At 43.7% G+C, this 26,036-nt stretch overlaps 1 protein-coding gene across 2 annotated transcripts in view; it reads left to right on the top strand.

Moving 5' to 3' along the window:
* The first annotated feature begins 269 nt into the window (after positions 1 to 269).
* Positions 270 to 26,036, top strand: part of Trim36 (tripartite motif containing 36) — a 46,893-nt gene continuing 21,126 nt past the window's right edge. The window contains exons 1-3 of one of the 2 annotated variants that reach the window (XM_085833456.1): positions 270 to 440; positions 17,020 to 17,254; positions 25,488 to 25,813. In XM_085833456.1, the coding sequence (XP_085689582.1) occupies positions 378 to 440; positions 17,020 to 17,254; positions 25,488 to 25,813 (624 nt within the window). In that variant the 5' untranslated portion in view covers positions 270 to 377. Of the gene's footprint in view, positions 441 to 14,376; positions 14,669 to 17,019; positions 17,255 to 25,487; positions 25,814 to 26,036 lie in introns of those variants that run through there. The other variant, XM_021150935.2, reaches the window with a different exon arrangement.

Here is a 26,036-nt window from a genome sequence, read left to right as displayed (position 1 = left end):
TCGCCTGCCAGGAGCCCCGCTTTGTGTGCTGGCGTGTTTGTCCGGACCGCTGGGGGACACGACCCCCGAGGAGGCGTGGCCTCGTCCCAGCACCACCCGGGAGGGCTGGACACAAGCTCGCCGCCGCCCTTATTTGTTCCGTTAGCTGGCGCTGACCAGCCTGGTGCAGCTAGGGCCCGGGAGGCTGGACAAGACTGCCCGGGTCCTCCTGGGCCTGCATCCCACCCGGCCCCGCCCTCAGCTTTCTCCTCTCTACTTTTAACCGTGCCCCTGGAGGAGGGCTGGGCAAACTCACGCTGAACAGAGAGAAAGGCGGGGAAAGGATCACATTCGATGAGCCCGTCTGGCTGGTCTAGAGTTCCTAAAGGGTCTTGACCATGTCGGAATCAGAGGAGATGAGTGAATTTGGCTACATTATGGAATTGCTTGCCAAGGGCAAGGTAAGCATCTCCCCTGTGGGGCTGTGTCCGTGGTCCGGGCTGGGCACTCAGAACCTAAGGGTGGGCTGCGGCATCGGAGCGGTCCCGTGCTGGGGGCACACAAGCTGGAATCGGGTCTGTGCTCCGCACTAGCGCATCCTAGTTGTACACAATGCATCGTGGCTGCCTTTTCTTTATGTCGAAGAAAGGGGACTCGTGGAGCTAGTTGGAGGAGCGGTGAGGGAGCCTGGCGGGAGAGGATGGAAACTAAAGGGCTGCGGGACAGCACGGAGACTTGGAATGGGTGACAGGTGCGGGATGTAGAGGGAGGGTCCGCCGATCCGTTATCTCAGAGGCCCGGAGGCAGCTCCGAGTCCGAGCGCAGCCTGTCGCTGTGTGGGACAGGGACAGTTCTAGCTCTGGTTCTCAGCGCTGCCGTGGGCGGGAAACGTGCGGAGTAGCTTTTCTTGGTACCAGGGTAGAGGGAGCTGTGGACTGGCGAGATGCCAGCCCCAGACCTCTCCTGAAATCTTTGGGACGCAAGCTGGGAGTGGTTCAGGACGTTAGCAGGATGGCTTCGCCTAAGCCTTTCGAGAAGCTGGACCTCAGGGAGCGTCTGAGAAACTGCCCAGAGACGCCTCTGAGTGGCTCTGCTGGTCTGGGTTGGAAGAAACGGTGCTTAACTGCGGCTATGTTTGTTCACTGTACCAGGAACTTAGAGTGGGAAGGAAAAAAAGGGGGGTGGGTGGGAAGGACCAGACTCTACGTGGTCATCAGAAAGGAGGATTGTGCCTCTCTGGTATGAGCCCTTAAAACTCCAATCCCACACCCCACTTCAATGCTCATAGCTGGCACGCAGCATGGAGTCATTTAGCTATGGACCAGACAGTCCTGACTCCCAACCTGAGTATCAGGGTGACTAGTCCTCTCTGGATTCTCCTATAGCCGCGGAATACATTAATCCGAAATAGAATATCCAGTGACAATTGGAAAGTGAAGACCGTATCTTGGGTCACTTAGTAGCATTCATAGCCTGGACCAGAAGCACAAGTGGTAGACCCTCGTTCCACTTTCCCACTGACCTGGGACTCCATCCAGTAAGCTCGAGTGTCATCTGAGCACTATGGAGTCACCCTGGTCAGACTATTAAAGCACTTCGTGGTCCCAAACAGACATCCTGTTATGACTTCTGGACTTACAAAGCGAAGTCTACACCTTCCTCCAAATGAGAAGTCCAAAAGCAAGGGCTGGCCGGGGCAGTGGTGGCACACGCCTTTAATCCCAGCACTCGGGAGGCAGAGGCAGGTGGATTTCTGAGTTCCAAGGCAGCCTGGTCTACAGAGTGAGTTCCAGGACAGCAAGAGCTACACAGGTTTCTACCCTGTCTCAAAAACCAAACCAACCAAACAAACAAATAAAGCTAGGGCTGGCTGCCAGGGAGGAGGGCCCTGCGACAGAGGTGGGACTCTGGATAGCTGCAACAGTGCTTGAAAAGGGGGCATCTGTTTAGGAGCTGGAATTAGGTTGGGGAGAAGATGCCTTTTGTGGACTTCAATGTAAATGGACCACTCTTGATGGGCTGGGCAATAGGATGATTGACAGCTAAGCTGTCTCTGTGTAGATGTTCTTCATTATACGCCAGAACTATATTAGTTGACTGTGATTTTCTCCAAAACTGAGAAACTTTGCGAAACTAGTCCTTGGCAGCGGTGGTGGTGGTGGTGGTGGTGGTGGTGGTGGGTCCAAGACCAGGAATGGGCATGTTGCCAACTCTGGTGACTACGCAGTACCCCTCAACACTAAATGGAGAAGGCAAACCTTGGTGAATTCTTGAAACTTCTTAGAATAAACTAAGGTCCGTGAATCCAGGAATCTCTCAGAGCCTTAGTGTGTTTGTTACAAAATGCTCCCTGGAATAGAAACATCAAACAGATGCACCTGGTGTCCTGCACTGGCTTCCTCTCCCTTGACTGTCAGACTGCCTTCTCTCTCTCGGCTCCAGCAGTGAGCCAGTGGCTGCCAGGAGCATTCCCCCACAGCCAGAGAGGCCAAAAATTGTTGGAAATCTTTGAGCCTGCAAAGTAGACAGTTCCTCCCTGTCTTTTTGGAGTTGGGGACAGGTGGCAGTAAGAGCTTAACTATTTCAACTCATGTATTCCTTATGGACTTTTTGTTTTGGTTTGTGGTTTTTCTAAACAAGGTTTCTCTGTGTAGCCCTGGCTATTCTGGCACTCATTCTGTAGCCCAGACTGGCCTGGAGTTCAGAGATCTGCCTGCCTCTGCCTCCTGAGGTCCTGGGATTAAAGGCATGTGCTGCCACAGCCCAGCTTGTCATTTTCCAACTCCATATAAAAACTCCCCTCTGTATGTGCTGTAAGCACTTAATGTTAGGTATGGGATAGCAGATTTTTGAGACTGAGGGCTTTGTTTTGTTTTGGATTTGGATTTGGAGTTTACTTGACAGCTTGGGTTTACAGCATAGGGAATGACAGGAGGCTAATCTGATCATGAGAGGCAGAAAGGTGGCTGGCAGTCAGCCAGCCTTCTCCAGGCTTCCTTCCAAGTTTGGTTTGTGAATTGATCGTCACCACTTTCCCTCTGGCGCTGTGTCATCCCTGCAGCGCTTCTCAAGCCCTATGCATGAGTTAAGTTCCAGCCATGTTGCTGGCCACGGAAATACTTAGGGAACATGCACAAGGTCTCGGGTTTGATCTCTAGAACTGCTAAAAACAAATCTGTTAATTTAAAATTCATGGCTCTGGGGGCTGTAGATGTAGCTCGGTAGTATGGAATTTGACTAGCATATACTAGACTACGGGTTCAGTTCCTAGCACCGCAAAAGGTAAGATAATAAAATACGTGGTTTGAAAATAATAATAAAATATGTGGTCTTATTAGAACACATGGATTCGTGCTTGTTGCAAAATACTCATACTTTTGGGATTCTATGGAAGAAACAATGGGGGTTCATTTTCACTTCCATCCCTCTGTCCAGGAACATCCGGGTACCTGTCTACTTCAAATTAAACCGGCTTAGTGTATTCCCCGCCTGGGGAGGTGAGTGAGCCTTTAATCTCAGAGTAACCTAAAACCTCCATGCCTAACCTGAGCAGCTAATAATGCTCGCTCTCTCCTGGAGCTTGCTTTAATATTTAAAGCACACAGCCAGCCCCAGCATTGTGATCTTCCTGCTCGCCCAACAATACCCTAGACCAGGCACACAGTTGTTAAGACATAGGCTAATTCTCAAGAGCCCTAAAAAAAAAAAAAAAAAAAAAAAATCAATGTAAATGCTTTCTCCTGCATTTCACTGCCGGGAAAACTTTAGCCATTTCTGAAAGCTTTTTTCTTCTTTTGCAACAGAAGGGACTTTGGGCTAAGACAGAGTTTTAAAATCTGTGGTCAATATCTAGAGATACTCAAAGCAATGTTCTCAAATGCTTTTGGTCTCTTGAGTTTTCTCAATTTTTTAAAAAAAAAATCCTCTTCATACTTATCTTCCCTGTAGATCACCCTGCACTTTTGTGGACTGACTCACAGAATGAAGTGTGTGGAGTGGAATATTAAGTTTAGAACATTTCTTTTTTCATATTTATTTATTTATTTATTTAATGTATGTGAGTACACTGTCACTCTCTTCAGACACACCAGAAGAGGACATCAGATGGTTGTGAGCCACCACGTGGTTGCTGGGAATTGAACTCATGACCTCTAGAAAAGCAGTCATTGCTCTTAACTATTGAGTCCTCTCTCCAGCCCCCAGAACATTTCTTCATCTATGCTGTGCTTGTCAGAATTATACCCAAGTATCAATACCTGGACAATGATTCTTTTTTAACAGTTGCCTCTCAGGTACATCCTAGGAGCAAAATAGTTTCAGCAAAGTGAAAGGCAATTTGGAGAGATTACATCTCATTTGGTTAAGCAGGCAACGAGACCATCACTTGGCCATTTGGTTAAGCAGGCAATGAGACCATCACTTGGCCATTTGGTTAAGCAGGCAATGAGACCATCACTTGGCCATTTGGCTAAGCAGGCAATGAGACCATCACTTGGCCATTTGGCTAAGCAGGCAATGAGACCATCACTTGGCCATTTGGCTAAGCAGGCAATGAGACCATCATCACTTGGCCATTTGACTAAGCAGGCAATGAGACCATCACTTAGCCATTTGGTTAAGCAGGCAATGAGACCATCATCACTTGGCCATTATTGGAACTTTGAATATTTGTGAGGTGCAAAAGACTCAAGAACTTTAAAATACTTTAATCTGTTATCTGGGTATATTTTGCTTACATATGTCTGTGCACCTCATAGGTGCCTGGTGTCTGAAGAGGCCAGAAGAGGGCATCCAATCCCATGGAACTGGAGTCCTGGATGTTGTGAGCCCCCATGTAGTTCAGAAAGATCAGCCTCAATAGTCTTGATCCAGTGTGCTGCCTCTGCAGCTCCAATACTCAAGAACTTTTACAAATACACAATCGACTTTGAAACAAGAATGCCCTTAAATGGTAAAAAGAATTAGGTTTAGAGAAATCCACAGAGCAATGTAAAGTGTTAACATCTGGGTCAGAAAAAAAAAATCCCACTGAAGGCATGAACAGGTATGTTCAAACAACTGAAATCCAAACTGAGGTAATAATGGTGAGGTTTGGCCTACTGTGAAGTGACTACATTCTTCCTTCCTTCCTTCCTTCCTTCCTTCCTTCCTTCCTTCCTTCCTTCCTTCCTTCCTTCCTTCCTTCCTCCCTCCCTCCCTCCCTCCCTCCCTCCCTCCCTCCCTCCCTCCCTTCTTTCTTTTTTTCTTTCTTTCTTTCTTTCTTTCTTTCTTTCTTTCTTTCTTTCTTTCTTTCTTTCTTTCTTTCTTTCTTTCTTTCTTCTTTTGTGTGTTAGGATTGAGCCAAATATATGCACTGTGGGAGCCTGCCTGCTGCCTGCCTGCCTTCCTTCCTTCCTTCCTTCCTTCCTTCCTTCCTTCCTTTTTCCTTCTTTTTTTTTTTTTTTTGTATTAGGGTTGAGTTCTGTGGGAGAAGAAAAGAAGACAGACTTGCAGTATCGTGTAAAAATAGCTGGTCTCAAAAATACTCTATCTTTATTACACTGTTGTGGAAGTAATTTGAAGATAGTATCTCCAAATATCATTTAGAAGGGTAAGTGGGTATCTTCATGAAATGGCCTATTACAAGCTTTATACTTACCTATGGGCAGTGCAGTAGGAACGGTGGAGTACCATTTGGCTGATGGAGAACTAGCACATTAGTTAATCTCAGGTAGAGGTAGGAAAGAGTACAGACGGGTATATGTCCCTTTTATAGAGGATTATACCCACTACAGGATTGCTGTAAGGATGAAAGGAATATTTTATACAAACTTCCTGGGAATGTTATTGAGACACAATAGACCTTCAACAGATAAGCTATGTATTCCGGCAGTAGGAGCAGGCCTTGAGACACTTTATATTGTAACCATGTGATCAATAACAAGTAGATGTTGGATGTTTAGATAAAATACCTAATATAAGGCTGGTGGAGTGGCTCAGTGTGTAAAGGCTCTTGCTTCCAAACCTGACCCTCCTTGCATAAGGAGAAATCTGAGTCCTACAAAGTAATGTTTTAAAAAATACTTGACAGAGAACTGCAGAGATGGCTTAGTCCATACAGGGCTTGCAAGGAACGATCTATCTTAGGTTCCACAGAACACCCACTAAAAAGAGCTGGACATGATGGCACCTACTTGTAATCTCAGTGCTGAGGAAATAGAGATAGGCAGATTATGTGGGTTCACTGGCCGTCCAGCCTTGCCTAGCTTATGAGAGAGTTCAAGGCCAATGAGAGACCTGTTTTAAATTTCGAAAATAAAATAAAAATTGAAAAGGGCTGAGAGATGTCTAAGAAGGGAAAGGCACTTGCTGCCAAATTTGGCAGCTTAATTTGGATCCCCAGGACCCACACATTAGAAACAAGAGAATCAACTCCTCAGGTGGTCCTCTGGCTTCCACATATTTGTGTGTGTGTGTGTGTGTGTGTGTCTGCAAGTGCACATGTGTGTGTGTGTGTGTGTGTATGTGTGCATATGAACAAGCACATATGTGTGCCCTATCTCAATAAATACAAAAAAATAAAAATGCTTTAAAAAGGTAGATGACACTTTAAAGAATAACACCCAGCATTGTCCTCTGGCCTCCACATGCACACAGGTGCACACACACACACACACACACACACGTATTTACACACATATACAAATATGGGCTATAAAATTAAATTTGAAATTCATATAAAACAACTTAATACAAGTATGTACAATATTTGTGTCATGTACTAAAAATGTTATTATATATCATCTAATTTTAATTGGATGTAAGGAGAATAATAAGGTGTGGTCAAAAGAAAAGTAGAGAACCTGTTTGTATCAATATTATTCAGCTCAACTTGCCCAAGAGACCTTTGCCCACTGACCACATAGGCTGTACTCCTGACACCAACCAGAAATTTCTGCCAGGACAGACCTACACCTCTTTCATCTCCCCAATGTGGAACTGTTGGCTGGGCGCTACAGAGCTAAGTGCCTATAGGGTTTTATCTTAAAACATAAAAGCTAAAGTAGTTTTGGAACAAGGCTTCCAAACATCAAACATGACTGAGGAAATGAGGATATGTAATTTAGTTAAGCTGAGCGTGCTAAACTCTACAAATGAGGTCTGAGCTAGAGGAGGTATCAATGAAAATTAGACTATAACGACTCCTCTGTGGGGTTGCGATCACATTTGTTTGTTTGCTTTGAGGCAAGCACGTAGCCAAGGCTGGCCTCAAACCCACTATATTTCTGCTTCTGCTTCTTGAATTCTGGGATTACAGGCATGTGCCACCATGCCTGGCTTTTGTACTTATAGATTCCTTTTATTTCTTCTCTACTCTTGGCTACCCGTCACACCACACTGGTTCTTCTTTTTCAGGTTCTGTTCTTTCTCTGTCTCACAGTTAGTAATCTGAAATGGCAGCTGGAAAGATGAGTAGGACCTGAACCAGGTGCTCTCTGGATGCCTCTCTCCAGACTTTGTTCACATAGCAACAGTTTATGCCCTTTCCCAGGTCTGGGCACAACTGGTAGACAGTTCAATTTACTGCCTTTCACCTTGAACTTCTGATACCTGGTAGTGTGGGCTGCAGTGTGACAAACCACTGTAAAACCCCATGGGTTCCATCATTTTTTAGCTTATTTCCCTTAAGTCTAGGATCTGTCTGCATTTTCGTCTAGGGATGCTGAACGATTGAGGGGGTTCCCCTTAGTCATGAGTTCGTTTGTAGTCACAGTATCTTGCTTCTACTTTTTGTTTAGGACATAGCACAATGGCACTCTGTCTGCTTTAGACTGGAGGTAAAGCTTTGTGTTTTAGGGCACTCACTGAAAAATGCACCGTGGTCACTAGGACCCAATCCAGTCGAGAATTTAATCTCTCTGGTGGCCAGGAGCCAACATAAGAAGAGACCAGGTGAGCTGAGTGAGTTGTGGGTTGTTAACCTTTCGGACTTTATGAACTCCATACAGCCCTGTGACAGAGCAAGTAAGTAGGCTGGAGATTCCACTATTGATAGAGCACTTTCCTAGCCTAAGTTAGCTGTGGGTTTAATCTTCACTATCAAACACACACACACACACACACACACACACACACACACACACACACACACACAGACGGGAGAGGGAGAGGGAGAGGGGGAGGGGGAGGGGGAGGGGGAGGGGGAGGGGGAGGGAGAGGGAGAGGGAGAGGGAGAGGGAGAGGGAGAGGGAGAGGGAGAGGGTGAGGGAGAGGGAGAGGGAGAGGGAGAGGGAGAGGGAGAGGGAGAGGGAGAGGGAGAGGGAGTCAAGGATGCTGAAGGTCTATAGTCTTGAGGGAGAGGGCAGGCATGGACCAAGGTTCCATTTGCTTCATTTTGGCCCACATGTTGAGAGAAACTAGTAGGACTGGTAGGGTAGGACACGTTAAACCTGGAGAAGAGTAAAGGACAGCCAATAAAATGCAAAATGGGATAATGATTAAGCAATTCTTGCCTTTTTGTCTGTATCTATGTCTGTGTGCCTGGTGCCTTGCAGAGGTGAGAAGAGAGCATCAGGTTCCCTGGAACGTGAGTTACGGATGATTGTGAGACAGCATGCAGGAGCTGGGCATGGAGTCCTGGTCCCTTGAAGAGCCACCCGTATTCTTAACCACCAAGCCATCTCACTGGCCCTGTCCTACTACTTTATTCAAAATGCTCCCAGCATGTGTAGAAATCCTGGTGTCCCCAGTCCTCTGTATTTTCAGATTGATTTTGTGTCATTGCAAGTTCACCACCTCTCCTTTAACTCCTGCCTCCCAACACACACACTGAATCACAGACCTATGCACATACGCATGTCTCTCCCTTACATTCCAAGAACAAGGTAACAAGGTGCTGCGCTGTAGCACATAGCTTATTCTGCTCCCTATGTACACAGAGCCCCCAGAACAGTACTCTATTTCAAGCAGGTCATCCTCAAATACCCATTAGACCAGTGGTTCTCAACCTTCCTGGTGCTGCGATCCTTTATTACAGTTCTTCAATGTTGTGGTGACCACCCCACCCCCAACCATAAAATTATTTTTGTTGCTACTTCGTAACTTTAATTTTGCTACTATTATGAATTGTAATGCAAATATCTGCATTTTTCTAATTTATTTATTTATTTATTTATTTATTTATTTATTTATTTATTTATTATATGTAAGTACACTGTAGCTGTCTTCAGACACTCCAGAAGAGGGCATCAGATTTCGTTATGGATGGTTGTGAGCCACCATGTGGTTGCTGGGATTTGAACTCGGGACCTTAGGAAGAGCAGTCGGTGCTCTTAACCACTGAGCCATCTCACCAGTCCCCAAATATCTGCATTTTCTTAGGTGACCTCTATGAAAGGATTGTTTAACCCCTAAAGGGGTTGTGACCCACAGGTTGAGAATCACTGTGTTGGACTGTCTCTGCAAGACAGGCAGGCAGAGGGGCATCTCAGGTAGGCAGTGGGATTAATTGTGAGGGTGAGAAAGTGCACGATCTACAAAGAAACAGTTTGATCCTGGTAAAGGAGAGATAAAAAAGGGTTCAACAACCCAAGTGATAAGAAACCTATGCGAGTGAGACAGGGTAGTACACATTTGTAATTCCAGCATTTAAGAAGCTGAGGCCGAGTGAACGCGTGCTTGAGACCAACCTTGGCAGCATGCCTATCTTGAAGCAAACACACAAACGTGACTAACAGAACCCACCAGGGAATTTTTTTCCAATTTTTTATTAGGTATTTTCTTCATTTACAGCTCAAATGCTATCCTGAAAGTCCTCCCATACCCTCTACCCCTCTGCCCTCCCTCCCCTACCCACCCACTCCCATTTCTTGGCCCTGGTGTTCCCCTGTACTGGGACATACAAAGTTTGCAAGACCAAGGGGCCTCTCTTCCCAATGATGGCCGACTAGTCATCTTCTGGTACATATGCAGCCAGAGACACGAGCTCTGGGGGCACTGGTTAGTTCATATTCTTGTTCCACCTATAGGGTTGCAGACACCATTAGCTCCTTGGGTACTTTCTCTAGCTCCTCCATTGGGGGCCCTATGCTCCATCCAATAGCTGACTGTGAGCATCCACTTCTATGTTTGCCAGGCACTGGCATAGTCTCACAAGAGACAGCTATATTAGGGTCCTTTCAGCAAAATCTTGCTGGTGTCTGCATTTGGTGGTTGATTATGGGATGGATTTCCGGGTGCAGCAGTCTCCAGATGGTCTATCCTTTCGTCTCAGCTCCAAACTTTGTCTCTGTAACTCCTTCCATAGGTGTTTTGTTCCCAATTCTAAGAAGGGGTGAAGTGTCCACACTCTGGTCTTTGTTCTTCTTGAGTTTCATGTGTTTTGCAAATTGTGTCTTGGGTATTCTAAGTTTCTGGGCTAATATCCACTTATCAGTGAGTACATATCATGTGAGTTCTTTTGTGATTGGGTTACCTCACTCAGGATGATACCCTCCAGATCCATCCATTTGCCTACAAATTTCATAAATTCATTGTTTTTAATAGCTGAGTAGTACTCCATTGTGTAAATGTACCATATTTTCTGTATCCATTCCTCTGTTGAGGGACATCTGGTTTCTTTCCAGCTTCTGGCTATTATAAATAAGGCTGCTATGAACATAGTGGAGCATGTGTCCTTATTACCAGTTGGAACATCTTCTGGATATATGTCCAGGAGAGGTATTGTGGGATCCTCTGGTAGTACTATGTCCAATTTTCTGAGGAACCGCCAGACTGATTTCCAGAGTGGTTGTACAAGCTTGCAATCCCACCAACAATGGAGGAGTGTTCCTCTTTCTCCACATCCTCTCCAGCATCTGCTGTCACCTGAATTTTTGATCTTAGCCATTTTGACTGGTATGAGGTGGAATCTCAGGGTTGTTTTGATTTGCATTTCCCTGATGACTAATGATGTTGAACATTTTTTTAGATGCTTCTCAGCCATTCTGTATTCTTCGGTTGAGAATTCTTTGTTTAGCTCTGTGCCCCATTTTTTAATGGGGTTATTTGATTTTCTGGAGTCTACCTTGAGTTTTTTATATATATTGGATATTGGTCCCCTATCTGATTTAGGATTGGTGAAGATCCTTTCCCAATCTGTTGGTGGCCTTTTTGTCTTATTGACAGTGTCTTTTGCCTTACAGAAGCTTTGCAATTTTATGGGGTCCCATTTGTCAATTCTCGATCTTACAGCACAAGCCAGTGCTGTTCTATTCAGGAATTTTCCCCGTGTGCCCATATCTTCGAGGCTTTCCCTGACTTTCTCCTCTATAAGTTTCACTGTCTCTGGTTTTATGTGGAGTTCCTTGATCCACTTAGACTTGACCTTAGTACCAGGAGATAAGAACGGATCAATTCGCATTCTTCTACATGATAACCACCAGTTGTGCCAGCACCATTTGTTGAAAATGCTGTCTTTTTTCCACTGGATGGTTTTAGCTCCCTTGTCGAAGATCAAGTGACCATAGGTGTGTGGGTTCATTTCTGGGTCTTCAATTCCATTCCATTGATCTGTCAGTTGCTGTACTAGTACCATGCAGTTTTTTTTATCACAATTGCTCTGTAGTACAGCTTTAGGTCAGGCATGGTGATTCCCCTAGAGGTTCTTTTATCCTTGAGAAGAGTTTTTGCTATCCTAGGTTTTTTGTTATTCCAGATGAATTTGCAAATTGCCCTTTCTAATTCGTTGAATAATTGAGTTGGAATTTTGATGGGGATTGCATTGAATCTGTAGATTGCTTTTGGCAAGATAGCCATTTTTACAATGTTGATCCTGCCAAGCCATGGGAGATCTTTCCATCTTCTGAGATCTTCTTTGATTTCTGTCTTCAGAGACTTGAAGTTCTTATCACACAGATCTTTCACTTCCTTAGTTAGAGTCACACAAAGGTATTTTATATTATTTGTGACTATTGTGAAGGTTGTTGTTTCCCTAATTTCTTTCTCAGCCTGTTGCTTTCCCACCAGGGAATTTTAATCAGGACCCAGGAAGAGTCTCTATACCTTTTAAGTGGAGGTTTAGAGTTATGGGTGTCAAGAGTGGGGAGCTGATGGAAGCCAAGCAGCCAAAGAGGATGCTGACTCTGACGGAAGTGGGGAGCCGGTGGTTTACAGCAGCAGACTTCAGACTTGCCACGGACATCACTGCCTTCCTGCTTTTAACAGTTTCTAGATCAATAGGATTCTGAACAAAAACGCTTTAGAATTAAAACAAGCACACAGAAATGCCAGCAATACAATATGAGAGGAAAGAAAGTCTCATGCCCCTGACTGCTCTTGTTGACTAGATCTTGGGAAGGAAACCATAGCTACCTCGAGTTCCCAGGTGCAGTCGCCGTGTCGTGTGCCCATGACAGTCTTTGCAGTACTTCCTCCCCACCTCTAGACCGCCTACTCCTTGGTCCCCTCTTCTGTGATGTTCCCAGAGTCAGGCATTCATTCTCATCAAATCGATCTGCTACAAAGTATTTTGTAGCATAAATGTATCCATTATGGAAAGTATTTAGTCATTATAAATGCAAGTGAGATTTTTGTATTGTTTCATATATACATGACAAGTATTGAAATAGGACCATTCTTAGTTAGCCATGAATCATTCACAAGTCTTATTGTATTGCAATTTCATAAATAGGAATGGATAAATTTCCTTTCAAGTAAGCTGTAGCCATTCATACTGTCATAAAAAAATATTTGAAATTGCCTAGAACCCCACATTTTGTCAAGTTGTATAACAGAAGTTTGCTGGCCAGGTGTGAAATATACCAGTGAAGTTTGCTTTGTATAATGGAAGGCCCTTGAATTTTATTTTTGCCCAGGTGTTGTCTATAAAAGTTTTATCCTCAGTTTGTGCTAGTGAAGCCTAATTTCTTTTACTCTGCCATCTCGTATGTTTTGGCTCAAAGGCCTATCTAAGCATGCTAATATATCTTTAATACAAAGGACAACATTAGAAACAAAACATTATACTTTTTGAAAGTCAAGACTTTAAAGAAGTGTATTTTAGGTAAGTGTTGTGGGGCGCAGAGAATTGCTGCTCCCCTCTTTTCCCCATACTTCAGATTCAAGGAAGCTTACAGGGTCTAACTTGTTTTGCAGCCTATCAGGATAGGAACAGCTCAGTCATCCCGTGCTGACCCTCCAGCCTCCCGCAAGGCCTGAATCCTCTCTCAGTAAATTGAGGTTGCCATTAGATGCTGTAGTCCCTTGCTATTCTCAATTCTACAATGCCATGATGGCCTGGTTGACAAAGAAGTTACCGCTGGTGTCAGAGCTGTGAGAAGATGTGGAATTTTGCCACAGGAAACAGATTTCTTCCAAGCAGGAAATTAAAAGTAGGATGCGTTTCAAAACCTAATGGAGATGTCGCTCTGCAGCTCTGTGCTCCCTTGGAGTTAGGACAAAGGTTCTTTCAATCTAATACCTAGACGAAACTAGCCATCACGAAAGCAGTGGCTTTAATTACCTAGTAATATTTGCCCCCGACTGTAGCAGGCTGCCTTGTTCTGTTCTGCCGGTGCGCAGGAAGCAGGCGAAATGCGCCCATCTAGACCCTTGGCCAGTGCAAGCTTGGTGTGGCTGCCGGGGCGTTCCTGAACCCCTGTCCACGCTGTGGAACCGCAAGGTGGCTGTGGGCTGGGCTAGGGCGGGGGCTTTGCCGCAGTATCTTGACTCCAATCCTTGGCCAGCACCCAGGGATGCAATCTCTGCTCCCTCCGGCTGTCCCAGTGACACTGGGCTTCTGCGTGGCGTGAGGCGCCAAGCCCGGGTTGAGTAAAAACCTGTACATACTTTAAGTGCTCAGTGACCAGGGAATACCGCATAACGAAAAAAAAAAAAAACCCAAGCAGGAAGAGTAGGTTGAAGAGCCCAAGGGAGAAGACTGGGGGATCCACCCGGGAACTTCCCCTAGGCCAGCCTGGCTAGGGGTGGTGGTAGGAGTGGGAGGGATCTCGCGCTGTCCCTGGAGTACCGCTCTGGGTGCTCCCTGAGGCGCACTTGCTCCTGATCCCCACTTCAGTTCCCTGGGAGCGTCACTGGTCTCCGTGCTTTCGCGCGCACTTTGGGAACGCCCTCAGAAAAAGTGAAATGGACCAGAGCGCCGCAGAGCCAGAACGTACTCCTTACGACCCCGGGGCCGTCACCCTGACCTGCGGGATTTAGACTCCGGGTGCCCTAGCTAGAGCGTGAGTGGTGGGCAGCTTCGAGCCCGCAACCCACCCCGCCCGAGCCCCACCTCGCCACTGACCACGCCCCAATTAGTCCCGCCCCCTTTGTGCGGCCGCGGGGTTGCCGGGGCGACAGCCCCTCCCCCTCCCGGCCCCGCCCCGCGCCACCGCCCCAGTCTCCGCCTGGCTGCTTGTCCAGCTGCAGTCCGCGCGAGCCGCCGCCGCAGCCGGCAGCCGGGCGTCATTCGCGGCTCCCGGGGCCCTCGCAGGGAGCAACCGCACTCTCCCGCGCCCGTGGTTTCGCCTGCGCCGGCCAGTCCCTCGCCGCGTGGCCCGCTGGCCGGATCTGGCTGACCAGCTTGCCCTCCGGTCTGACCCGAGGCTCCCGAGCCGCCTCGGGGACTCGCCCACACGACCCTGCTAGGGCTGGCTGCGCCTGTAAAGACTCCGTGGTTAATGTCACCCGGCGGAGGGCTGCGATGGAGGGGGATGCCTCAGACTCTCAGGTACGCACTTAACTCTTGGTTGTTCTCTCCCGGCTGGTCCCACTGTCCCGCGGCGCCTTTTTCTGCTCTTGAGAGGGTCGAGAGGGGATTGGGGTCCCGTGGGGAGAGAGCGAAACGCTGGTCCCGGACTGTGCGCCTGGCCACGCTGGGGACTCCCGGCAGGCTCTTCCCTGGGTTTCTGCCTGCAGAAGTAGTCGCTTTGGTGTGTCTGCGCTTAAGAGCAGGGCGCGCGCCCCAGCGTGCCGCCCTTTGTCTGGAGCCCAAGGGGCGCTGGAGTCCCTCCTGGACCCCCGCTGCTCCTGACACCCGCTGGGAGCCTTGTCTCCTCGCTGGGCGGGGCCGGGACCAGGGCCCCTGCGGCTGTGCGGTTCAAGCCTTTTCTTTGCAGAGAGGTTGAGTAGGGCGGTCTACCGAAGTTTCCTGACTCACCTCTTTGCAGTTGCTTGAGTGAGCTATCACATCAGATTGGTTTTAACTCAAAGGATGTTAAACAAGAGAAAGAAAGGAAAAAAAAAAAGAAGATACTGATTTTTTTTGAAGAAAGAATGACTTTATATCCAGCGTAACCAAATGATTTAGGCACAAGAAAAATGGAAATGCTTTTTAGGTATTCCTATAAGGGGTGGAGCTTTATCGATGGTATTGGTTATATGTAAAACGGGACAAGATTATATTTTGGGCAGCCAGCCTATATCTTTTCTTTTTCCTTTAAATTAGTGTGATACAGGGTGAAGTGAGATAAAATGTGAATATCCACTATCTGGTGTGAGTTTAGGTGTGACCGTCTTATTTCCAGGTTCCAGGTTCGTTGAAATCGTAGCATGCTGTGAGCCTTTCTAAATAGCTGTGATTCCTCAAGAGACACTGCATTAAAGATCTGTTGGCAGTGATGCAGCCAGTTATTCCTGGTGTGATTACTAAAGCCCTTTGTGTCACCGGTGGGGAAATAAATTAGCATACACTTACTTCATCAAAATGAGTGAATTAAATTTTACTTTCTGAGCACTTTTTCACCCAGCACTGGGAAGGAATATCAAAGCGAGTTTCTGGGTTCGAGGCCAGCCTAGTTTAAGAACACTAGTTCCAGGACAGCCAGGGCTACACAGGAAAATGGTCTTGAGCCCCCCACCCCCTCAAAACCACCATTTTTTTTGTATGATTGCATAAGATTGAAATTTTAAAAAAAACGTTGGCTTGTCATTAAAATTTCAGAGATGCCAGCAGTAATCTGAATAGAATTTGCGCCCCTCCCCAGCACTTCCCCAACATCTGTATAGAGGATGGATGGGAGAACAGTGTGGAGTCATCAAACCATTTTAGTTGTGTTTCTCATTTAAGGTGGTGAAATAATGAATCCCTATGGGCTTGAAGGAAGAAGCTGGGTGGTGTCTAACCACTCCTCTCCTCACCTTTAAAATTTATGATGTGCTTTTATGACACCTGCTTTGATATGCAATACAGAGCCTTAAGCATTTTAGCGGCATTTTCATAAAACACACGAAAATGGTCAAATTTAATGTAGAAAATTGCTGACAATCAGCTTGTAAATAGAATTCAGTTAAAATTTCCTGAACACACTGGCTTATTGATTGCCAGGTCTTGGTATTTAGCAATCCTGGAGTTAATGCACTGAGAATGGTTAGTGTCATAATGAAGTTATCTTTTGGTTGAAAACTATCACTTTTAGAATTTCCCTAAAGTCCTAAGTCAGGGACTTGTCCCTGATGGTTTGAACAGTCTGTGATTTTTGATAGGGTGTGGTCCTCTAATATCTTTATTATAACTTTTTTCTTACATTTTACTTTCTTTTGTCTTATTAGTTCTTAATTTTGTGCCATGTATATTAAAGGAATTTCATAGTCATAGGGATTTTTTTTTTTTTTAAAGATTTATTTATTTATTATATGTAAAGTACACTGTAGCTGTCTTCAGACACTCCAGAAGAGGGCGCCAGATCTCGTTACGGATGGTTGTGAGCCACCATGTGGTTGCTGGGATTTAAACTCTGGACCTTCGGAAGAGCAGTCGGGTGCTCTTACCCACTGAGCCATCTCACCAGCCCCTTTTTTTTTTTTTTTTTTTTTTTTTTTTTTGCAAGACAGGATTTCTCTTTGGAGCCCTAGCTATCCTGGAACTTGCTCTGTAGACCAGGCTGGCCTTGAACTCACAGAGATCTGCTTGCCTCTATGGCATGGCCACTCCCCTCCCCCTCAGCTGGGAAGTTCACACTTTAAGGTCTGTTTCTTAATTTTATTTTGGAAAAGTAAATACATGTACTTACACAAAATGAATGAGCATACTGACATGTCTCCCCACGAGAGTTTTGACCCTGTGCTGGTTTTCATCCTAAGGTGACTATTAAGAATATCGAAAAGGAGCTTATTTGCCCAGCGTGCAAGGAGCTGTTTACCCACCCGCTGATCCTTCCCTGCCAGCACAGCGTCTGTCATAAGTGTGTGAAAGAACTTTTACTGTCTCTTGATGACTCGTTCAATGATGTGGCGTCAGACAGCTCAAATCAGAGCAGCCCTCGGCTCCGGCTCACCTCCCCTAGCATGGATAAAATTGACAAGATTAACAGACCAGGTATGTGGGGGATGCTGGGTGGGGCAGGGAGAGCTTATTGATAGAGGTTCAGTTATATATAAGGGGGGTGGTTTTTGTTATTTTTTTCCCAAGTGAACAAGTTATAATCGTAGCCCCCACTTAAAATGTCAAAATGAACTTGTACTTTTTGATAGACACTTAATATGGATTTTGAATACTATCTTTGTGCTAAACTGCTTACACCTGTCTTTAAGTGATCGATAATGGGGGAATAATGAACTATTTAGTGAAGCATCTATAAAATTAATGTGCAAATAAATACTGCAGAATTAAGTATGGGACTACATAAAGGTTACTTCTAGAAAACTTTTGTTACTGAGATTTTACTTATTTTTATTTTATGTGTGTGTTTCAATGTATGTCTGTGTACCGTGTGCCTGCAATGTCCTCTCAGGCCAGAAGATGGTGGCAGAGCCCCTGGAGTTATAGTTGGTTACAGTTGGTTTCGAGCCATAATGTAGGTGCTGGGAATCAAACCCAGGTCCTCTAGAACAGCAGCCAGTGTTCTTTTTTTTTCTTAGATATTTTCTTTATTAACATTTCAAATGTTATCCCCTTTCCTAGTTTCCTCTCCGAAAATCCCCCCTTCTCTCCCCCATCTCCTTGCTCGCCAACCCACCCACTCACTCCCGCTTCCTGGCCCTGGCATTCCCCTATACTGGGGGCATAGAACCTTCACAGGACCCAGGGCCTCTCCTCCCATTGATGACCGACGAGGCCATCCTCTCCTGCATATGCAGCTAGAGCCATGGGTCCCACCATGTGTTTTCTTTGATTGGTGGTTTAGTCCCAGGGAGCTCTGGGGGTACTGGTTATTGTTGTTCCTCCTATGGGGCTGCAAACCCCTTCAGCTCCTTGGGTCCTTTCTCTAGTTCCTTCATAGGGGACCCTGTGCTTCGTTCAGTGGATGGCAGTGAGCATCCACTTCTGTATTTGTCAGGCACTGGTAGAGACTCTCAGGAGACAGTTTTATCAGGCTCCTTTCAACTAGCTCTTGTTGGCTTCCACAATAGTGTCTGGGTTTGGTGGTTGCTTATGGGATGGATCCTGGGGGTAGGGGCAGTCTCTAGATGGTCATTCCTTCAGTCTCTGCTCCAAACTTTGTTTCTGTAACTCCCTCCATGGGTGTTTTGTTCCCCATTCTAAGGAGGAACAAAGTATCCACACTTTGGTCTTCCTTCTTGAGTTTCATGTGTTTTGCAAATTGTATCTTGGGTATTCTGAGCTTCTGGGCTAATATCCACTTATCAGTGAGTGCATATCACATGTGTTCTTTTGTGATTGGGTTACCTCACTCAGGATATCCTCCAGATCCATCCATTTGTCTAAGAATTTCATAAATTCATTGTTCTTAATAGCTGCATAGTACTCCATTGTGTAAATGCACCACATTTTCTGTATCCATTCTTCGGGGTTCTTTCCAGCTTGTGACTATTATAAATAAGGAGCAGCCAGTATTAACTGCTGAGCCATCTTTCCAACCCTTACAGAACTTTAAAGCAAATCAGCCGTGCTTTCATTCTACCTGAGAATCTTAGTCTCCTTACTGGCATGGCATTCTTTTTTTCGAGTAAGTGTTTTGGCAGGGTATGGTGGCACACACCTCTAGTACCAGCACACAGGAGGAGGATCTGTGATGTAAAGGCCACCCTGGGATTACATGAGAACCTGCCTACTCCCCAAAATAAGGGTTTTGACCATCACAACTACTAGAATTGTGCAGTAATGTATGGAAGTAGCTTTAATGACACACAGCATCTACTTTGTACCTGTATCACAGGCCAACATACTTACCCTGTATTCTGTCAAGATGGTATTGTCTCTGAACAGTGATTGTAGAGGTGCTGTAGTGTAAAATTAGCTTAAAATTAGAGAAACAGCTGGAATTCTTTTAAGAGTCAGTGGTGACCACAGCCTCATGTTAAGCATGGTCTTTATACTAAGGAGCATATGTGTGTATGTGTGAGTACCCAGAAGTTCCAGGCTGCAGAGCTTCCACTCTGAGCTGTTTGCACTGGGAAGTTTTATCTTTAAACCTTTCATCTACTCTACTTGGTTTCTCCCACTGATAGGGGCCACTTTTTAATCTTGTGAATTTTCCCTCTATTTTTTTCAGAAAAGCATCTCTTTCTAAGCTGCATTTAAAGAGTATCTTTTTCTGTGCCTGCCTTATGCAGTGGAGTCCCCTTGTTTAGTATTTATATCCATGTGTCTACTCCAACAGAGTAAACAATAGTACTTTCATGTATTATATATACATGTTTTTATATACATTATAAATATATGTATATATCAAGATTTACTTGATTTTATACATACAGTGCTTTGTCTGCATGCCATGCATGGGTGCCCGCTGTCTGAGGAGGTCAGAAGAGAGTGTTGTATTCCCTAGGTCTAGGCTTACAGATGCTTGGGAGCTGCCATGTGGGTGCTGGGAATCAAATCTGTGTTCTCTGGGACATCATCTCTCTAGTCCCATGCAATTTTTTCTTGAATGCCAGTCATTAATCATTTAGGAGATACTTTGCACATATAAAATATACGTATAGGCCATCGAAGTCGATTGGGAAAATTGTGTTTGAGAGAGACCAAGGACAAAGAAGGTTGTGTTCATTGTGAGATCTTGGCTTTTATGTTTTGCTCCTTGCTGTGAATCTGTCACCCTGAGCGATAGTGAAACAATAATGAGTTGAAGTCATCCTTATGAGATGAAACTTGATGTTCTATCATAGGTGGGTCTTCACTGGCCAGTTGGGAATCTCTTGGCGGATGGAAGGAAATTGACTTCTTGTGTGTTACCGTTCAGTGCGGACAATTAGTGGGCTCTTTTCCTGCGGTTGTGTCCAGATAGGTTGTTTCTTCGACATGTGACTGGGTTGGGCTGACATAAGTCTTTCATGACGTTCTGTGTCTTAGTCTCTAGGTTTGACTGATTCTCAGTGTGGTTCATAAGAAATTAGAACTATCCATGCTTTCAGGAGCTCACTATAGTACTGTAATGCACAAGTGTCGCACGGATATTGAGGGACAACCTTTTGGTATTAGAGTCACACAGAGTGTGCCACCGTGACTGCAGTGTAATAGGGTTGAACATTTTCCTTTCAGAATAAGAGTTCCATTTCCCCATACATCCAGTGTCCAGTGAAGCGACTGAAATATGCCCCTCCCCATTCTGTAAGATCACTGTGTAGGCGGATCACGTCCAGAACGGAGAGTTGAAAGTGCTTGAGAAGTTTTTGGTAAAGGGTGACTGCAGGTGCTAAGCGTGTTTAACCTGGAGAAGGATGGCTACTGAATGGGTCCAGCACCATGTCAGGTGACCCACAACCACCTGTAACTTGGACTCCAGGGGATCTGGCACCTTCTTCTGACCTCCATGGTCAGGTACCCTCCCAACTCACACATAAATAAAAATACATCTTAGAGAGGTGGGGGGCTTCGAAGGTGAGACTGTTTGAAATGTGGCAGTCATTTCTGAAGGTCTGGTTTGTGAATCAGTGGTCACAAATGTCAGGGCTGTCACAAATGTCAGCAGTTTTAAAGGACCAGGTGTCATCGTGTTGCAGATGTAATAATACCTTTTGTTTATGGGAAGACATGATAAGACACTTGAAAAGGAAGCCAGAAACCCTGTTTGTAGCACTGAATGTAGAAGGAATGTATTTCTAAAAATTAGTTTTTAACCATTGGTTTTACTAAAGGCTTAGACCCTAAGCTGTCCAGTGTAGTATACACTAGTTGTGAAAGTGCTTGAAATAGGACTTTTCTGATTAAATACAGTATTTTCTGCTGTATATATAAAATGCTTACTAGATTTCCAAAGCTTCTGATAATAAAGACAGATTTAATGCTTTTTATCTTATTACATTCTGAGGCTGTATATAATGGATAATAGTGGGTTAAATATTATCAGAACTAAACTTATGTCTTAGCTTTTATTGTGGATATTAGAGAGATTAAATGTACATTGTGCTGTGGCTCAATGCTATACATATTTAATAGACTTTTAAACAAAAGGCTACTTTGAGAGCACAAAGTTTCTGTATATATATGTCAATTACCCATCCAGGTGTGCAAACAGAAAAGCTCTATTGTTTTATATTTCTGATTAGATGTGTGTAATCTTTTTCTCCATTTCATATTTTCCTGTTATCAGAGATAGTGAGTTGTAATAATCTTTTATAAGTTAGTTTTTTAGCTCAGAAAAAAAAACCTAAACAAACAAAATATACTTGAATTTACTTCGTGACCAGATACGAGGTTGTTTAAAAATACAAATTTGTAGGACAAAGCGTATGTCTCTCAAGTGTTGTCCGATACTGGTGCAGCCAAATTCTGTAAGATCGCCTATTTTATATTGCGGTCTTCGTAAACATCCTGTGTGTTAGCAAACACACACACTCACTGTTGATCCAATAATTGTGTTCTGTGAGGGACACAGTCCCTGCTTTCTCTTTTGTTAACAAGTGGTGAGTATTCTCTTTGGGATGGAATTTTAAATCCAGCTTTCTGTTCATTGTCCACAGCACCACAGCGGAGATCTTTGGGGTGGAGAGGTAGAAAAAAAAAAAAAAACCCGCTTTATTGCTTTTGTGGCTGCAGGCAGCGTGGTGTTAGATTTAAATTCTCTTGTGTATCTAGAGTTTCTCTAACACCAGTGGTCAAGTCTTCAAAATTATATAGAAAATAAACAAATTGGAATGACATGACTTAGAGGTCAAACAGGACAAAATTTCTGATGTTTTAAAGAGGTGTATGTCAAAATGATTCCCACTTTCATTTTGTCCACATATACAACTCGATTTTGTCTCTTAGTATCTGGTACCTGAAAAAAATCTTACATTTCTGTGGACTAGAATGAAACGTAACAAGCTACATTGGGAAGATTAAACAAATATTAAAATTTTGTTTGAAGTTGTCAGTTTCACAGTCTCTCCATTGTTCTTTGCATATTATGTCTTTTTGTTGTTGTCACCAATGTTTGAAAGTGTTTGCTGTCAGAGTTTTAATATGGAGGCCTTACCCACTTGTGGGTCATGTACATAGCATACCCCCCACCCCCCACTCCAGTTGACCTCTTAAAGTAAAATTCACTATTTTTGGTCGAATTCTGGTGATACTCTTTGGTTGGAGAAATGTTACCCTTTTCTGTTTCTCTTACCTTCTGAGAAGTCCATCTGGTGGCGCCCACCAATTGGGCAAGCTGTGAGAACAGGAGTCAGTTGTTGCCACCAGAGTATGGGAGAGGATACAATGGCAGCAGTCTGCAATGTGCTACACACATTTGATGCTCTTGCATTAGCTCTTAAGTACTTTATTCTTCTCCCAACAGTTGTGTGATAAATCAAAAACTGAAATCTGGCTCCTTTGGTGTCTATAAACCATTTTGAAAGTTCTTTAACTATTTTTTTTTCTTTAACTATTTTTAAATCTTGTCTTAATATTGGTTTACTGTGCCTTTGAAGCAAAAACCGAGTGGGTTGAGAGCATTTACCTAACTTACGGATGCTGCTTCCCCCAGTTGTGTGGCTGGAATTTGGTCTTCAGGACTTCCTAGCCTTCCCTGTCATCATCTGGTTAGTCCCTCACTTCCCATAGTGTGTCACATTGTAAAGAAAGACTGTGTGAATAGAACTTTCTCTAGTAATGGAAACATTCAACACTTCGTGCTGTGGTATCCACTAGCCTCAAGTACTCTTGAGAATTTGAACTATGGCTATTGCCACCAAAAGAAGTGAAAAATTAATTATGTTAAATCTTAACAGCTTCATGGCCCTTTAGATGACACAGCTATTGAAAGTTGACTTTATTACATTTAATTTTTAGTGCAGTTTTTTTGTTTTGTTTTGTTTTTGTTTGTTTGTTTGTTTTCATGAGGTTTATCTTCCAGGATATCCTTGGAGCTGTCATGCTTTCTTTGTTTCTCTGAATACAATATTTTATGAAACCAACAGTAAAGGCATATGACAGATGAAATGAAAGCTTATTGGCGTTCTTAAGGACACTTGAGGATCTGTTTAGAGAAACAGCCAGTATACCTATTTGAATAAGTTACCTGGAAATCATTCAGGTCTTAAATTCAACATTTTACCTCATTGAAGAGGTCCAGGGCAATATTTTATAAAGACTTATTTTTGCCATAAAAAAGGTCACAGAAATATACAGAAGAGGGATGCAACTTTTTTTTTAACATTTCTAAACATGAAAACAACCAAAATTTGGGTGTCAGCCGCTTTCATGTTAAAGCATGATTTAATTTTCATGGTTTTGTTTCCTGTCATGACTTAATTGGTCACAACCTCCATAAACTCAATAATAGACCATCGCTTTTCACATGCACTGTGGAGATTGGTTATTCGATCATTTAAATTTCTAGCATCTAGTTAATTTGTAGAAGGACCTAACTAAATATGAATTTCCATCTGTTTAAACTTGACCACTGCATTATTTGACTTCCAGAATTGTTTGGCTTCTTTTTTTCACAAAGACATTTCCATTGGCATGTGTGTGTGTTGTGTTTTGTTTTGTTTTAATTAGCCTGGCGCTTATTTCATTACATGCCTGCTGTGGTGTGAAACATCTTGGACTGTATTGCATGTTTTTAAAATTACTACAGGAATATATTTAGAGTAGGATTTTCAAGTTTGGGTGGGAAGTTTCTTTTTATATGATTCATGTTTTAAAATGTTAAGGCTAACATGTCATTAAATGGAGATATTAAAGATACTGTGCATGCCTGTTACATTAGCGCTTTGGGACTCCAGTGACATTTTGCATGCTATAAAGTCATTAATATAAACAACACTGTTGGCTGTCTGCTAAGTGTTAACTATTGTGATGTCATACTAGGCATCTTTTAAGACATTATTTTCAGATGACAGTCATTTCAAGAGCATTAATGTAGCTATTTAAAGATTGTTGCCAAATAGAGCATACTAAATGTACCCATTAGTTTTTGATGTTGAGCATGGTGGTATGAAAGAAGGCTGGAGTTGTTAAGAAGTTGCTTGGTCTGTGTGTTATGGAAGCTCTTTTTGGGCAACCAAGATCTCATACTCTAAGAAAGTTTTAAGTAAGTATGCGCCCACCCATGTTAAACGGACAGCTTTGCAGTTCTGTGAACCAGCAGGTAAGATCTGCCATAGTTTAGTTTCTTGACTTATTAAGATCACAATGATAACACTGAATTTAAAAATCGAATGTTTAAAGCCATTTATTGTATTTTCTGTAACACAAAATGACATGTAAAGCTCCTTGGCACCGAGTGAAATAATCTTAATGATTCCTTGTTTTAGGTCCCAAGAAGATACTGAATGGTTGGTCCCTCTTAAAGTGACTAAGTTCTAGGTCTATGAATGAATTAGTAACTCTTGTATGGATTGCATTCAATCCCTTCTTGTCTTTCCCACTGAACTTTCCCAGAAACACACTGCTGCAGTGGGAAACATTCTATTGCGATGATTCTTAAAATGTGTGACCACCCATTCCTTTGTGTATGTGATGAAAGTATAGACTAGCCAGAAATACACTGTCCGTGTAGGTGGCAATTTTGCAGTTCCAAATAGTCTCTGGGATTGAGCTTGCTGGTTCATGGGCCCAGACTAAGGTCCTTCTCTTTCATATACCCCATTTCTTCCGAAGTCAGCTAAGATGGTATTCACTCGATGACCTTAGGTATGATGTATAAAATTAACTAAAAATCTTTTATTTATTTATTTAATTTATGTATGTGAGTACACTGTAGCTGTCTTCATACACACTGGAAGAAGGCATTGGATCCCATCGCAGATGGTTGTGAGCCACCATGTGGTTGCTGGGAATTGAACTCAGGACCTCTGGAAGAGCAGTCAGTGCTCTTAACTAACACTGAGCCATCTCTCCAGCCCTTTAACTAGAAATCTTAATTATATAAACTCCTATCTCTATGAAGTGTTGTATTATATGGTTTGTCTTCATGTCTGTGTTTGGTTTAATATGAGTTTGTGTGCAATTTTTTATAGATTATTTTTCCTTTTTTTAATGAAAACTTTTAGTAATTTCACCTTGTCTTTTATATGTCAAGTAAAAGTATTTGTTTTGAAAAGCATTTTCAGAATGTAGATGGAGCCACTTGGAATGTTTGTTATTGTAGAGGCATGTCTTTCTAAAACCTGACTTCTTTTCGTATTAATCGTTTATGATGTAACTGAATGAAGACTTACTAATTACACAGGCTGGAAGCGTAATTCACTGACCCCGAGACCAACCACGTTCCCTTGTCCTGGCTGTGAACATGATGTGGATCTTGGAGAGCGAGGAGTCAGTGGTCTGTTTCGAAATTTCACTTTGGAAACGATTGTCGAGAGATACCGGCAGGCCGCTAGGGCAGCCACAGCCATTATGTGTGACCTTTGTAAACCACCACCCCAGGAATCTACAAAGAGCTGCATGGATTGTAGTGCAAGCTACTGCAATGAATGCTTCAAAATTTATCATCCCTGGGGCACTGTAAAAGCCCAGCATGAGTATGTGGGCCCCACCACTAATTTCAGACCCAAGGTAAGTTAGGGTACCAAATGTGATGGGAGAAATCTCCAGGAATCTAGAGACAGGAAGGTTTGATTGGGTAACATTTTAATAATTACAGCCCAGTACTTTAAAGCATGGGACATAGTGGTTTTATAATCTGTTAGGTGGAATTTGCATTTCTCAAGTATTCTGGGTAATTGGTTACTAATACTCATAAGAACTTCATGTCCTATGATCTCTGATGAGTAAAATA

The sequence above is a fragment of the Mus caroli genome, unplaced genomic scaffold, assembly GCF_978045245.1.
Source record: "Mus caroli unplaced genomic scaffold, Mus_caroli_1 scaffold_19, whole genome shotgun sequence".
In the NCBI taxonomy this organism is placed as follows: domain Eukaryota; kingdom Metazoa; phylum Chordata; class Mammalia; order Rodentia; family Muridae; genus Mus; species Mus caroli.
The sequence above is the reverse complement of the archived record's forward strand: the minus strand, read 5'-3'. Positions and strand labels throughout refer to the sequence as shown.